Source organism: Actinia tenebrosa, unplaced genomic scaffold, assembly GCF_029948245.1.
Source record: "Actinia tenebrosa isolate PJP-AT-01 unplaced genomic scaffold, QUT_ActTen_1.0 PGA_scaffold12__29_contigs__length_12842862, whole genome shotgun sequence".
NCBI lineage: Eukaryota > Metazoa > Cnidaria > Anthozoa > Actiniaria > Actiniidae > Actinia > Actinia tenebrosa.
The window spans coordinates 11,834,025-11,844,746 of NW_028292572.1; the positions used below are offsets into that span (position 1 = coordinate 11,834,025).

General features: G+C 36.9%; 2 protein-coding genes across 4 annotated transcripts; one reads left to right on the forward strand and one right to left on the reverse strand.

Annotated features, from left to right (window-relative positions):
* Positions 1-1,539: 1,539 nt before the first annotated feature.
* Positions 1,540-8,027, forward strand: LOC116299616 (ciliary-associated calcium-binding coiled-coil protein 1). 3 transcript variants are annotated; one of them, XM_031708291.2, is made up of 10 exons: positions 1,540-1,674; positions 5,213-5,301; positions 5,575-5,661; positions 5,873-5,955; positions 6,492-6,636; positions 6,753-6,825; positions 7,142-7,273; positions 7,515-7,533; positions 7,645-7,763; positions 7,835-8,027. In XM_031708291.2, the coding sequence occupies exons 1-10, from the start codon at positions 1,555-1,557 to the stop codon at positions 7,898-7,900; spliced, it is 933 nt and encodes a 310-aa protein (XP_031564151.1). In that variant the 5' UTR covers positions 1,540-1,554; the 3' UTR covers positions 7,901-8,027. The 3 variants fall into 3 exon arrangements, with proteins under 3 accessions (XP_031564151.1, XP_031564153.1, XP_031564152.1); XM_031708293.1 differs by lacking the exon at positions 1,540-1,674 and adding an exon at positions 2,348-2,488; XM_031708292.1 differs by lacking the exon at positions 1,540-1,674 and adding an exon at positions 4,817-4,932.
* A 666-nt stretch (positions 8,028-8,693) lies between these two features.
* On the reverse strand, positions 8,694-10,525 carry LOC116299617 (ATP synthase F(0) complex subunit e, mitochondrial-like). Its single transcript, XM_089028546.1, has 4 exons — positions 10,402-10,525; positions 10,042-10,096; positions 9,314-9,415; positions 8,694-8,867 (listed from the first exon to the last, which is right to left on the reverse strand). Exons 1-4 carry the CDS (start codon positions 10,429-10,431, stop codon positions 8,854-8,856), a joined length of 201 nt encoding a protein of 66 aa, XP_088884672.1. The 5' UTR covers positions 10,432-10,525; the 3' UTR covers positions 8,694-8,853.
* Positions 10,526-10,722: the final 197 nt, after the last annotated feature.

Below are 10,722 nucleotides of genomic sequence, written 5' to 3' on the forward strand. Positions count from 1 at the left end.
TCTCAGTTGTCATAATAAACACACTATTTATTTTTACACATATATATGTATATACGTGTGAAGTGAAGAAATCACACGACCATAATTCGTTCTCTACAGAACTGTTTCGTGAGTCGCACTCACTCGTCAGAAGATTTTAATGTTTGAATATTTCGCTCTACATAAAGTATCGAGCACTGTTCTACTGGCGATCGACTACACACACACAAGTATATATATATATGTTTCGTAAGTGAAGTGCTTCGATATTTTTGGGGTATTTACGCAAGTCCAACCCGACCCTTCTCAATAATCTAATGGTTAAAAAAATTACGATAAATAAACGCGTATATTATGCGTGACAATGTACCATTCCATCGAGAATAGACTGTCACATGCTATAGAAACATGATCGTGGGATTTTTACTTTTTGATTTATTGAAATAAGGACCATACTTCTAGACATCGAGTGCTGAACCGTCGTATGGCAGCGCGAAGCATTTACGGCTACGCCGGAGATTTCGACCCCGACACCGCTATCCGGAGAATTACAGACTGACTCGGGAAGCTCGGCCGAAGCCTAAGGGAGAGGTTAGTCGGCCCCTAGACCGTAGATGATTAACCCCTTGCTATGACCAACATACTCAAAAATCTTAATTGTGACGCTGATGGCTTTGAACGCATAGTCTCTCCTTTTCTTTTGGGATGCGTTTAGTTAAACTACGCCACGGATAGTAAATTTGATCTGGATAGTTGCGCATGCGCCTGCCCCAAAGAAAGGAAAAAATGGCACTTATTTGCTGATTGGTCAATTCTGAGGCTTGGAGAAAATTAAGTGAAGTGGATAACAACGCCGTGTCGGAAGTTGAGGACAAGGCTCATTCGGTATTACTATAGCTTCTTTCAATTGTTTTTATATTATTCCTCTAGTTTTAAGTGAAAAACGAATTTAATGGAGTTGAACAACGCAAAGAAATTTGAACATTAAAAAAAAAAAAAAAAAAAAAACGAAAAGAGGAGAGATAAAGGGAAAAACGTGTGACTTCTGAGAGCTATTGGTGTATTTGACAGCAAGTACTTGTATGTACTGAGTACAGTAGTAGTTAATTAATCTAGTTTGATTATTCCGGCTCGAATTCAAATTAAATATATCAAAGGATTTCATTTTATTTAGAACCCATTTAATTTTATTCCTAATATTTCAAAATTCTCGTTTTTCTGAGCCATCCGTAAAACGATCCAGGAATAATATGACTGTTACAGCTTTTTTCGTAGCTGATATTTTGCTCTAAAATTATCTAACCTCGTTAACAACTTCTTTTGATTCTTACTTCTTATAATTCTTTGTACTTAACGATCACCTGTCTTGCTATAAATCATTACAAAAGGTGTTCTGAATCCTAAATAAATCTATATGGTCATTAATGCAAGAACTGCAAATGCGGCTTCGACAGTTAGTCTAAGATGTACTCGTTTTAAAACAGTACCTTTATTTGGTTTCCTTTAAGTAAAATTAATGCGAGGTTTTAAAAACACATTTTCAATTTTCTCGATATTTTTTCATTGGCTTCAAAGATGCGAAAGTCAGAATTTCCAAGAGTGGTCAAAACCAAGGTAATGGTTAGGAAAAAACTTACAAAGAAAATCGAAAAAGACGACGTGGAAAAGCAAATGGAAGACGACGTACTACAAAAGGTATTATAATTTTTTTGAAGCTAAAATGTTTTCGTTTTTCCCATATGATATCCAAAATCATATTTAAAGGGTTTAAATTTTCTAGTAAGGCAAAACTAGGAACTAAAACTCATTGACCCATATTTTATGAATTTATTTTATTTGAAAGCAGTCGAATGAATGAGTACATACATAATTCGAAACATTGAATATCGGTGTAAATTGAAGTGGCTTCTCAATGGGCAGAACTCAAGTCGCGTTAAAAAAATACGCTTATCTTTTTATCAAAGAAAATAGATTCAGTTCCCTTGTTGCTATGCAATCATAGTTTACATGTTTGTCCTTATTTTGATTGATTTACCGTAAGTGGGAATCAGTTGGCAATTGTCGCTGTCGATCGGAATGGCTTGGTTTTGCCCGCGAAATTCCCCCCATTTCGCAGCGGAATCGCCGACTACCTGGCAAGCTCACAGTGAGATAATCTCGAAAAGTTATTGCTTTAAATCATAAAATAGTTTGAAGAAACGGCTTACAAGATAAAAGCTATAATCTTCTAACGAAGTATTGTTTACCAAGTGAAAACCTAATATCTACTGTTGTTTACAGAGCGTACTAAGATTCAGTAGCGACGTCTTCACTTGTGAGATATTTTAATCCCTTAACAATACCAGAAATAACCTACTTCTAAAGATAAACCAACTCATTAGATTTTCTGAAACGAAGTTTTTAGTCAATTTAGTAGTGACAAAGAGAAGTGATGGAGTTTAGGGCTTCAAGAAGGTCCAAGAAGGCTTCTACCCTCAAGAAACAATCTTTAAAGGCTCTAAAAGTCGTGGTATGTTAGAATTTTAGATTAAATTTTGTCGTTGCGCTTTCTTTTATGCATATTTAAGTCAGTCGGTCTTTATTTACTGCCACTGAAAAGTAACACTTGCCTTTCGTGCTCGTTACACGGATCTAACAATCGTGTTTATCGCTGTTAACGTTCATCCTCTGCACGGCATACTTGGTGATAAGCCACCAATGAAAATAAAATTCAAAATATAAAGTTAAATGAACTTTTGTGATGACGTTATCAAGTGATCCGCATTAGTAGAACAACTATATTTGAAACTTGAACGCCTGGCCTTTTTTTTGTAAAACGGACATTTTATTTTCTCTCCCTAGTAAGTTATTAAAGTGTAGAACAATAATCAAAGGCAATTCAGTTTTTTTTTCAATCTGGAAAGACTTCGAGTACTGGAAACAGGAGAATTAGGGCTTACTTTAGGTCAGCGGCTATTTTGTCTTTTTGCTTTTGACCCCGTCCATACGTATCCGTTTTTGCATGAAAACGCAATTTTTTCTTAGCGCAATTGGCACTCTTCCGTCCACACGTATCTGGCAAATACGGTCTCCGAAAACGGAACTTTTTAGAAACGGTCTCCAGAATGGAAATTTTTTAAAACGCTGTTTATCCGTATTCATGTGGACGGAGGTCGACGGAGGACGCTGACGTTATAGTATTGCGGATACGTGTGGAAGAGTAAAAACGATCTGAAAAAGGTACGTGTGGACGGAAAAATATTTAGAAACGGATTAAAAAGTTTGCGTTTATTTTTCATGCAAAAACGGATACGTGTACGTGGACTGACAAGGTCTTCGTTTTTAAAGGAAATAAATAAAAGCCAGAAAACTTTCGTTGTTTTGGATCCTCGGCCCAATTTGTTTATCGCCCTCAAAACTGGCTATTACAATGAGGCAGAACAAAAGGTAGCTGATAAAGAATTCGTAAAATGAAATATTTTGATTACCCTATTCTTCAGAGACTCATCATTAGAGAAACAACAAAGGTGTAATATGTGCTTTTCTGAGTGAATAAAACAATAGCGCAGCATACCAAAGGCAACCCGGGAAATACGCCTTCAAAATTGTTTAGGTGTACATTCACAGGTAGCCCAAGCTTGGTTTCTGTGGTGTCCTGTTATAAGGAAATGTATGGGGATTCAACAAAAATTTCAATAAAATCATCAAAACGTGAAATAAAGCCTCGAAATTTTACCCTATCATTGAGAAATAGCACTTCTTTCGCTCTGCGTGGTTATTTTTTGAATTTAGCCCGTTTTAAGGATTTTTTCTCCCACCAGTAAGAAATAAGAGAAGGTTGGAAACTCGGGATCCAAAAGCGAGCCATCACGAGTCTTTGAAACCTCGTACGTCTTCGAATTTTCTTTCCAGCGCCAAATTTTAGTCATGACCCTTCTCTCACATCCCTATAGAACCGAGAAAGTGGCATTTGAGATTAGTCTTCGCGTCTTTAAGCCATGAAATTTGCCTGTATTCACATACTACCTCGCTTGTTCTGACCCGTACTTGGAGCTCACTGTACACCAGTTCAACGGATTTCTTTCGGCAACCGACCCGAGGTCACGCCGGAAGTCTTCGTATCGTAAATGCGGATTGGATTTGGATTATAGTCTTTCTTCGAAATTATGGTGAGTGTATTTTTTAACGGCCAAAGATACAAAAGTATTTAACTTATAATTTCGAAGAAAGACTATATCCAAATCCAATCCGCATTTACGATACGAAGACTTCCGGCGTGACCTCGGGTCGGTTGCCGAAAGAAATCCGTTGAACTGGTGTACAGTGAGCTCCAAGTACGGGTCAGAACAAGCGAGGTAGTATGTGAATACAGGCAAATTTCATGGCTTAAAGACGCGAAGACTAATCTCAAATGCCACTTTCTCGGTTCTATAGGGATGTGAGAGAAGGGTCATGACTAAAATTTGGCGCTGGAAAGAAAATTCGAAGACGTACGAGGTTTCAAAGACTCGTGATGGCTCGCTTTTGGATCCCGAGTTTCCAACCTTCTCTTATTTCTTACTGGTGGGAGAAAAAATCCTTAAAACGGGCTAAATTCAAAAAATAACCACGCAGAGCGAAAGAAGTGCTATTTCTCAATGATAGGGTAAAATTTCGAGGCTTTATTTCACGTTTTGATGATTTTATTGAAATTTTTGTTGAATCCCCATACATTTCCTTATAACAGGACACCACAGAAACCAAGCTTGGGCTACCTGTGTAAAAATTTCAATAATTTTAAAAACGAGGCTTTTGTTTAGCTGGTCTCCCTGTGGTTTTAGTTGCATAGCAACAAGATAATCGAAAACGAAGAGTTTTGCAAAAAACAAGATGGCGGACGCAAAGAAAAGTCGATCAGCGATAAGGACTAAGTCTTCAGAGAGAAAAAAGTCGGCCAACAAAGCAGATAGGGGAAAAGGAGGAAATCCCCAAGAAGTTAGTTTATTGTTTTTACTTATCTAGCAATTAGTCAGAGCTGTTCTGCATTTTTTGAACCTTCAAAAAAGTCGAATTTGCTTTAAAAAAATGGTTCTTTTAAGCTTTCATTCGAAAATTTTGAAGCACGATTTATTGTAAGATCAAAATGAAAAGCTGTCGATGGTTATTAGCACTTTAATTATCTATCATAATGGGTCTTTATTGAGGAATTGTCTTCGTAAAAGAATCCCTCATAATGTATTTGTAGAAGGATCAAAATTCAGTTTGTGTCTTGTAGGAAGAAGTAAAAGAGTCATTGGCTTATAAAGTTATTTCAGAGGATCAAACAAACGCTCTAAAAGAACTCACACCCCGTGAGCTCGAAGCGTGAGTATTAAATAATGAAGTTATTGATTAACACCACCTTTTGCTACGTTTTCAAGACAAATAATTGAATTATCAGAACTTTCATTTATAAACTTAGATCTACAAATTTACCTAGAAACTAGTTCCTTTGTCCCAGCCTTTCCAAATTTGACTAAATTTGATGACAAAGAACCTTAACCCCCCCCCCCCCCCCCCCCCCTTCCACGCCACCTCCTTCCCTGGGTAATATAATACTGGGCCAGCAGCTTTTTAACACTTCTGTTGTCATTTCAGAAAACTTGCCGAGATTCTGAACCTCACCAACTACCACATTTCTCTTCCTGAAGCTTGTGTTCTAGATTATTATGTGGCTGGATTTTGGTATCCTTGTTTTTTATTAACACTGTATTTTTGTGCTGATCAGTATGTTATAACTGGAGATAAGTCATGGTTTCTTCTGGAGGTCACTCCACACTAACTTTAGTTAATTATTCCTCTTCTGCCCAAAAGTGCATGCATTTTATAAACTGAGTTAAGTAATTCTTCTAACCAGTCAGCATAGCTGTTGCATTCCTTAACAAAGACTTCTTAGGTTTACAAAAGAAGAAAATTTCAACAACCAGCAGACTTCTGCATTCTTCACGCTTTTAAAAATATTAGTAGAAAATATAAAAGGTAAGCATGGTCCATCTCCAGGGATAATTCAAATGTGTGAACAAACCTCCCCTATCTCTCTTTTCAGCCTTCAACAATAAAAATGGCAAATATGAACATATTTATGCCAAGGCCTTGTAGTGGGTCTGCATCACTATTTTGCTTTGCTGGTCAGGGATTATCAATATTTTCATTTCAAAATCTTGCAAGCTAATAGTCTTCAAAATATCTGCACCCTTTTATCCCCAGGCAAGTCCATTATCCCCTCCATCTTCCCTCCCAAACATTCATTATCCCTGAGAAATTCCAGTCCCCCTTCATCAGTGGTCTAGCAAGAGTACCAGTGTTGGAGGGGTGAGCACACATGTTTTGAGGCGAAAAATTCCTGCCAAATCCACAGGTAGGGGAGGGATTGCCCCCTAACCTCACCCTTGCTATGTTTCTGCCCTCCATAGGGGAGTATGGAATATAAATTTCTCTAGTTCCTGCCCCCTTGGAGAGGGATAGACAGAACCAGACATTACTTTATAATAAATTGTCATTATTGTTATTCCAAGACAAGCATATGTCACTGGCTGAGAGTCTAGTAGAGTTCAAGAGGCTACTTGTTGGAATCGGAATGGAGAACTGTCCTAAGAGTGGAGGACTTGAATGCTTTGATATCAGCCAAGCCAAAGTCATTACAAATTATTTTACCGATAGGTACGAGTTAATGCTTCTTTCTTTCATTTATTCATAAAATAATTTTAACACAGTGCCAGCACACACCTGTGTCTTTTGAGCAAAAATGTAAATTTACCTCTGACTTTCTTTCTCAGTTTGTTTCAGCATTTTAAACTCTACGAGTTTTTGTTTACTCAAGAACCTTCAGAAGAGGTCATAACTACCGAGGTGAGAATCTCTTTCCTTTCTCTTTTTGTTTTATTTTCTTTCCTTCTCTTTCTTTTGCTTTCTACTCCTCTCTTTATTTTTACTTTTCTCTTTTACATATTCTTACTATGTGAGGGGGTTGTAGGGGTTTACAGTGATGCGGTATTGCCTTATTTCTTGTACGGTTTTGCAACACGTTGCAGTATTGCAGTTTTTTCCTTTTTTTTTGGCCAGTTTTGCAGTATTCGGACTTTGCTTATGTCCCCTCCTTTACAAAAAAATGCAATACAAAATGATTAACTCCCAGTCAATGCTAACATATATTGCTCAACGATAGGTGAAAGTAGAAGTACCACCAATGGCAGATATTCCCTTCCCTCCACCACTGGACGAGGGAATGACAGAAGACCTTTGGCGGGAGTACATCATGACCCCACCCACCACACCTGAACCCGAGACAAATGATGAGGTGAACCAAGATTAAACTTCATAATTTATGGTAGCAATTCTTGAATCAAGAGCTGCATAGGGTATGCTTATGCATTGTGGCCTGCTTTGCTAAACTAGACACAAGTATCCCACTAATTCTAAGAATTTTCCAAGACAAAACAAAGAGGCCTGCGAGAGGGCTAAATTTATGGTACATTTGTTGTGTTCAATATTTAAAAAGGAAGGTGATGAATTAACTGCATTTTTCTTTTTCCTCAAAGGCTGGAGAAAATGAAGAAGGTAAGAAAAAAATATATTTCTTAATATGCAGCTATTACAAGCAATATACAGCTTTCTGATTCGTTGGTTATGTGGCTTTGATAATTCTGGTTTTTTGTTTTTGTTTTTCAGTTTCAAAAGAAAAAGGAAAAACAGATGAAATTGCTAAAGATATACTCACTACCATCAAACCAGAACACATCAAAACTATCATTCGAAAGACAGCTGACGGCATATTCGAAAATTTCAAGGTAATTTGCATTTTGAAAGTTCAAATTGTAAATCACATTATACTTAGATTATTCTTTTTTTTGTTGTTCAGATTGAAGTTGAAACAAAGCTGAAAGAAAGGGAAAATAATTATGCTGCTAAGATCACTAAAAGATAAATGTCTAGCAGCTTTACATATGTATGGTTGGGAAGATTTCTCTTGACAAGCTCACCCTTCAGTGTTTTTATGTACATAAATTTGTATATAGTATACATTTATCATAGAAAATAAAGTGTGACATTGAGATATTATAAATGTTCAATGCAGGGAGGTATTGCAAATATAAGAATGAAAGGATATTTCACAGCACAAATATATCACAGCATGAACCACCTATCCAATCACAACAGACACAATGTATATAACAGATGCACAAACCCTTACTAGCCTGATAAGAACTAGTAGATTGCAAAATAAAAAACTCCCTTGCCGTGCTGTGTGGAGTGTATAAAGCACTTGGAGATTGTCAGAACACTCGAGAAGTATTGAGAAGCACTCAGCTATGCATCATGCTTGTTATAACACTTGTCCTGTGTTCTGAAGATCCCCACTTTATAACTGAACACAGCATGCATGCACGTTCTCTATTCCTTCGTTATTAAATTTTGTAGACATGCATGTGCTGCAAAACAGGCATAGAGCATGAGAAAGGCAAGCTTAAGAACACAAGGCATAGCAAGGTGCTTCTCTTGCTTTTTGAGTGTAGAACATACCTTCGTCTTGCTGGGGAGGGGTAGTACAGTCATCAGTGCGACACCACTAGTCTGACGTCACTATAATGAGTACAGTAACTTAAAGCTAAGCACAACAACAACAACACAACAACAAAAAATAGTTCAAGCTCTTTCATTTGCACAATCAAGTTAAATACAAGCTATATGAAAAAAATTTGAAAAAGGAAAAGAACAAGTTTTTAAAAAATTATTTTTAATAAGTATAGTGACAAAGAGTTCAATGTAATTACATGTACAATATCACATTCTCAGGTTCTTTGTTAACATCATATAGTAAAGCACTCCCTTTAAATATTCTCCAAAAATTCACTGTATGATTGGCGATCAACACATAATTCAAAACAATGGCTCTGAAACAAGAAAAAAGTAAAATAAAAGTAATTAAATATTGTACAAACTTTTGTTCAAGCAAAAGCTATTTTGAGGCTGAGGAAAAAATATTGGGTTGAGTTGGCAGCGCATTGTGTGACTGTTTTAGACAAATTTTCAAGATGGCGTAATTTTGTTGCCTAAAACAGCTCCACAGTGCACTGCAATGGCAATTTGGTTCATTTTTCTCTTCAACCTTTGAAATAGCTGATTGGTCAGTGGCATAAGTGGCATATTGAGCTATGCCTGTGTGTGTGTGTGTGTGGTGGGGGGGGGGGGGGGGGGGGGATTATATTTGGCATAAGTCATGAACATATTGAACTGGGCTTTTTATGGAATAAGAAATAATTTATCTCTCATCAAATATAATAGTGTCAGTAATTTGAGGAGAATTTGTTCAAAGTTTATCTATATTTGTATGACAAACCTTTTGCTGCAGCAGCCTTCTTTGCTTCTTCTAACAGAGCCTTTTCTTTTGCTCTTAATGCTTCTACTTCTCTGTCGTGAGCTGCTTTAGGCTTCAAATATTCTACAAAGAATAAGAACCAACATGAAGGTGTGTTTTTAAATTTTAATAACAAGCACTTTAGCACAACACTCCAGAAAAGAGGGCTTTGTTTCTGAATAAAAATTGTGATTTGATAATTTAAGCAATCTCTGCCTTACGTCTGCAATGCATCTTGTTTAACAACTGGGTTTTCGTTTTGTGGTTGCTTGTTTATTGGTTGTAACCAAAGGTATGAATAACGTTATCTCTGGGGATTATTGTTATTTCTGCCATAATATAGCAACAGTAGTGATGTATCTATCAATGTTAAGGTCCTGGCTGGGAGGAGGGGGGAGGATGACCACAAGTGAATTTGACATTTGAAAATTTCAAATTCCCCATTCTGGACAACAGTGATGAAAGTCATATTTCCACTCTTAGTACATATGTTTATTGTATTTTCTGGCTTTTTCAAGATGGCGGCCAAGTCAAATTCCCAATGGTGGGGGCATCGAATAAGGTCAATTCCCCTGGTATCACTCCTAACCCCACTGGGGCAAGACATTGATAGTTGCATTAAGGTGTTTGTAGTTTTGAATTGTGTAACATCTTAGTAGAATCGCCTTTTATCAATAACCATAGCATTTCTGTCATTTTGCGCCACTAACCATTTCTTCTATATCCATATGCAACTCCAATAAAAAGAGCAGCATATCTCGAGAACTAAGAGAAAAACAAAAAATTACAAATTAACCAGGCATCAGTATTGGTCCACGTAAGCTCTGAATTAGTCAACTGCATCGATAAAATCAATTGAAAGTTGAGTAAAAGCATGGATCATAAAAGAACTGCAGTCCTAAAAAAGGGCTACAGTGCTTTAATGATCCATGGTAAAGAGAGGGTTTTGACATAACCTTCACAAATAAGCTTACACTTAGTGCAGCAAGCGAAGCTAAATTAGCTGAAAGAATCTAGTTACATACGAGGACTGAGGTTCTAAGCTTAAAAAACGTTTAAAAATTACTTACTCTAATAGCTGGATGTACGTTAACGGGCATTTTATATCCCTAGAAACCAATAAAACCTTGAATACTACGCCAAACTAGAAAAACACCGTTCCAAGATGGCGTCCAATGGAGAAGAAGGACGAACTGATTTCTGGGTAACTTTTATCTTGGGTTTCCTGTGGTTCTTATTTCAACACAGGGTACCCAACCTTGTTCTAGGGTCTTTGAACATTTTTATTTCGCCGTGTTTGTATGTGTCTGATTTTTATTCAGTTTTTTCATAGTGTATAGTATAAGTTGTCTGTTTCTAAGGGGAAGCAAGAAGAAGTACATCGACTGATA

Bases quoted from the DNA above. Each gene is read 5' to 3' on its own strand.
- LOC116299616 (XM_031708291.2), top strand. From the start codon at position 1,555: ATGCGAAAGTCAGAATTTCCAAGAGTGGTCAAAACCAAGGTAATGGTT. The intron at 5,956-6,491 runs GTAAGCATGGTC...TGTTATTCCAAG, and splicing joins ATTAGTAGAAAATATAAAAG to ACAAGCATATGTCACTGGCT. The intron at 7,764-7,834 runs GTAATTTGCATT...TTTGTTGTTCAG, and splicing joins GCATATTCGAAAATTTCAAG to ATTGAAGTTGAAACAAAGCT.
- LOC116299617 (XM_089028546.1), bottom strand. From the start codon at position 10,431: ATGCCCGTTAACGTACATCCAGCTATTAGA. The intron at 10,097-10,401 runs GTAAGTAATTTT...TTTTTCTCTTAG, and splicing joins ACGTACATCCAGCTATTAGA to TTCTCGAGATATGCTGCTCT. The intron at 9,416-10,041 runs GTTAGTGGCGCA...TATTCTTTGTAG, and splicing joins ATATGGATATAGAAGAAATG to AATATTTGAAGCCTAAAGCA.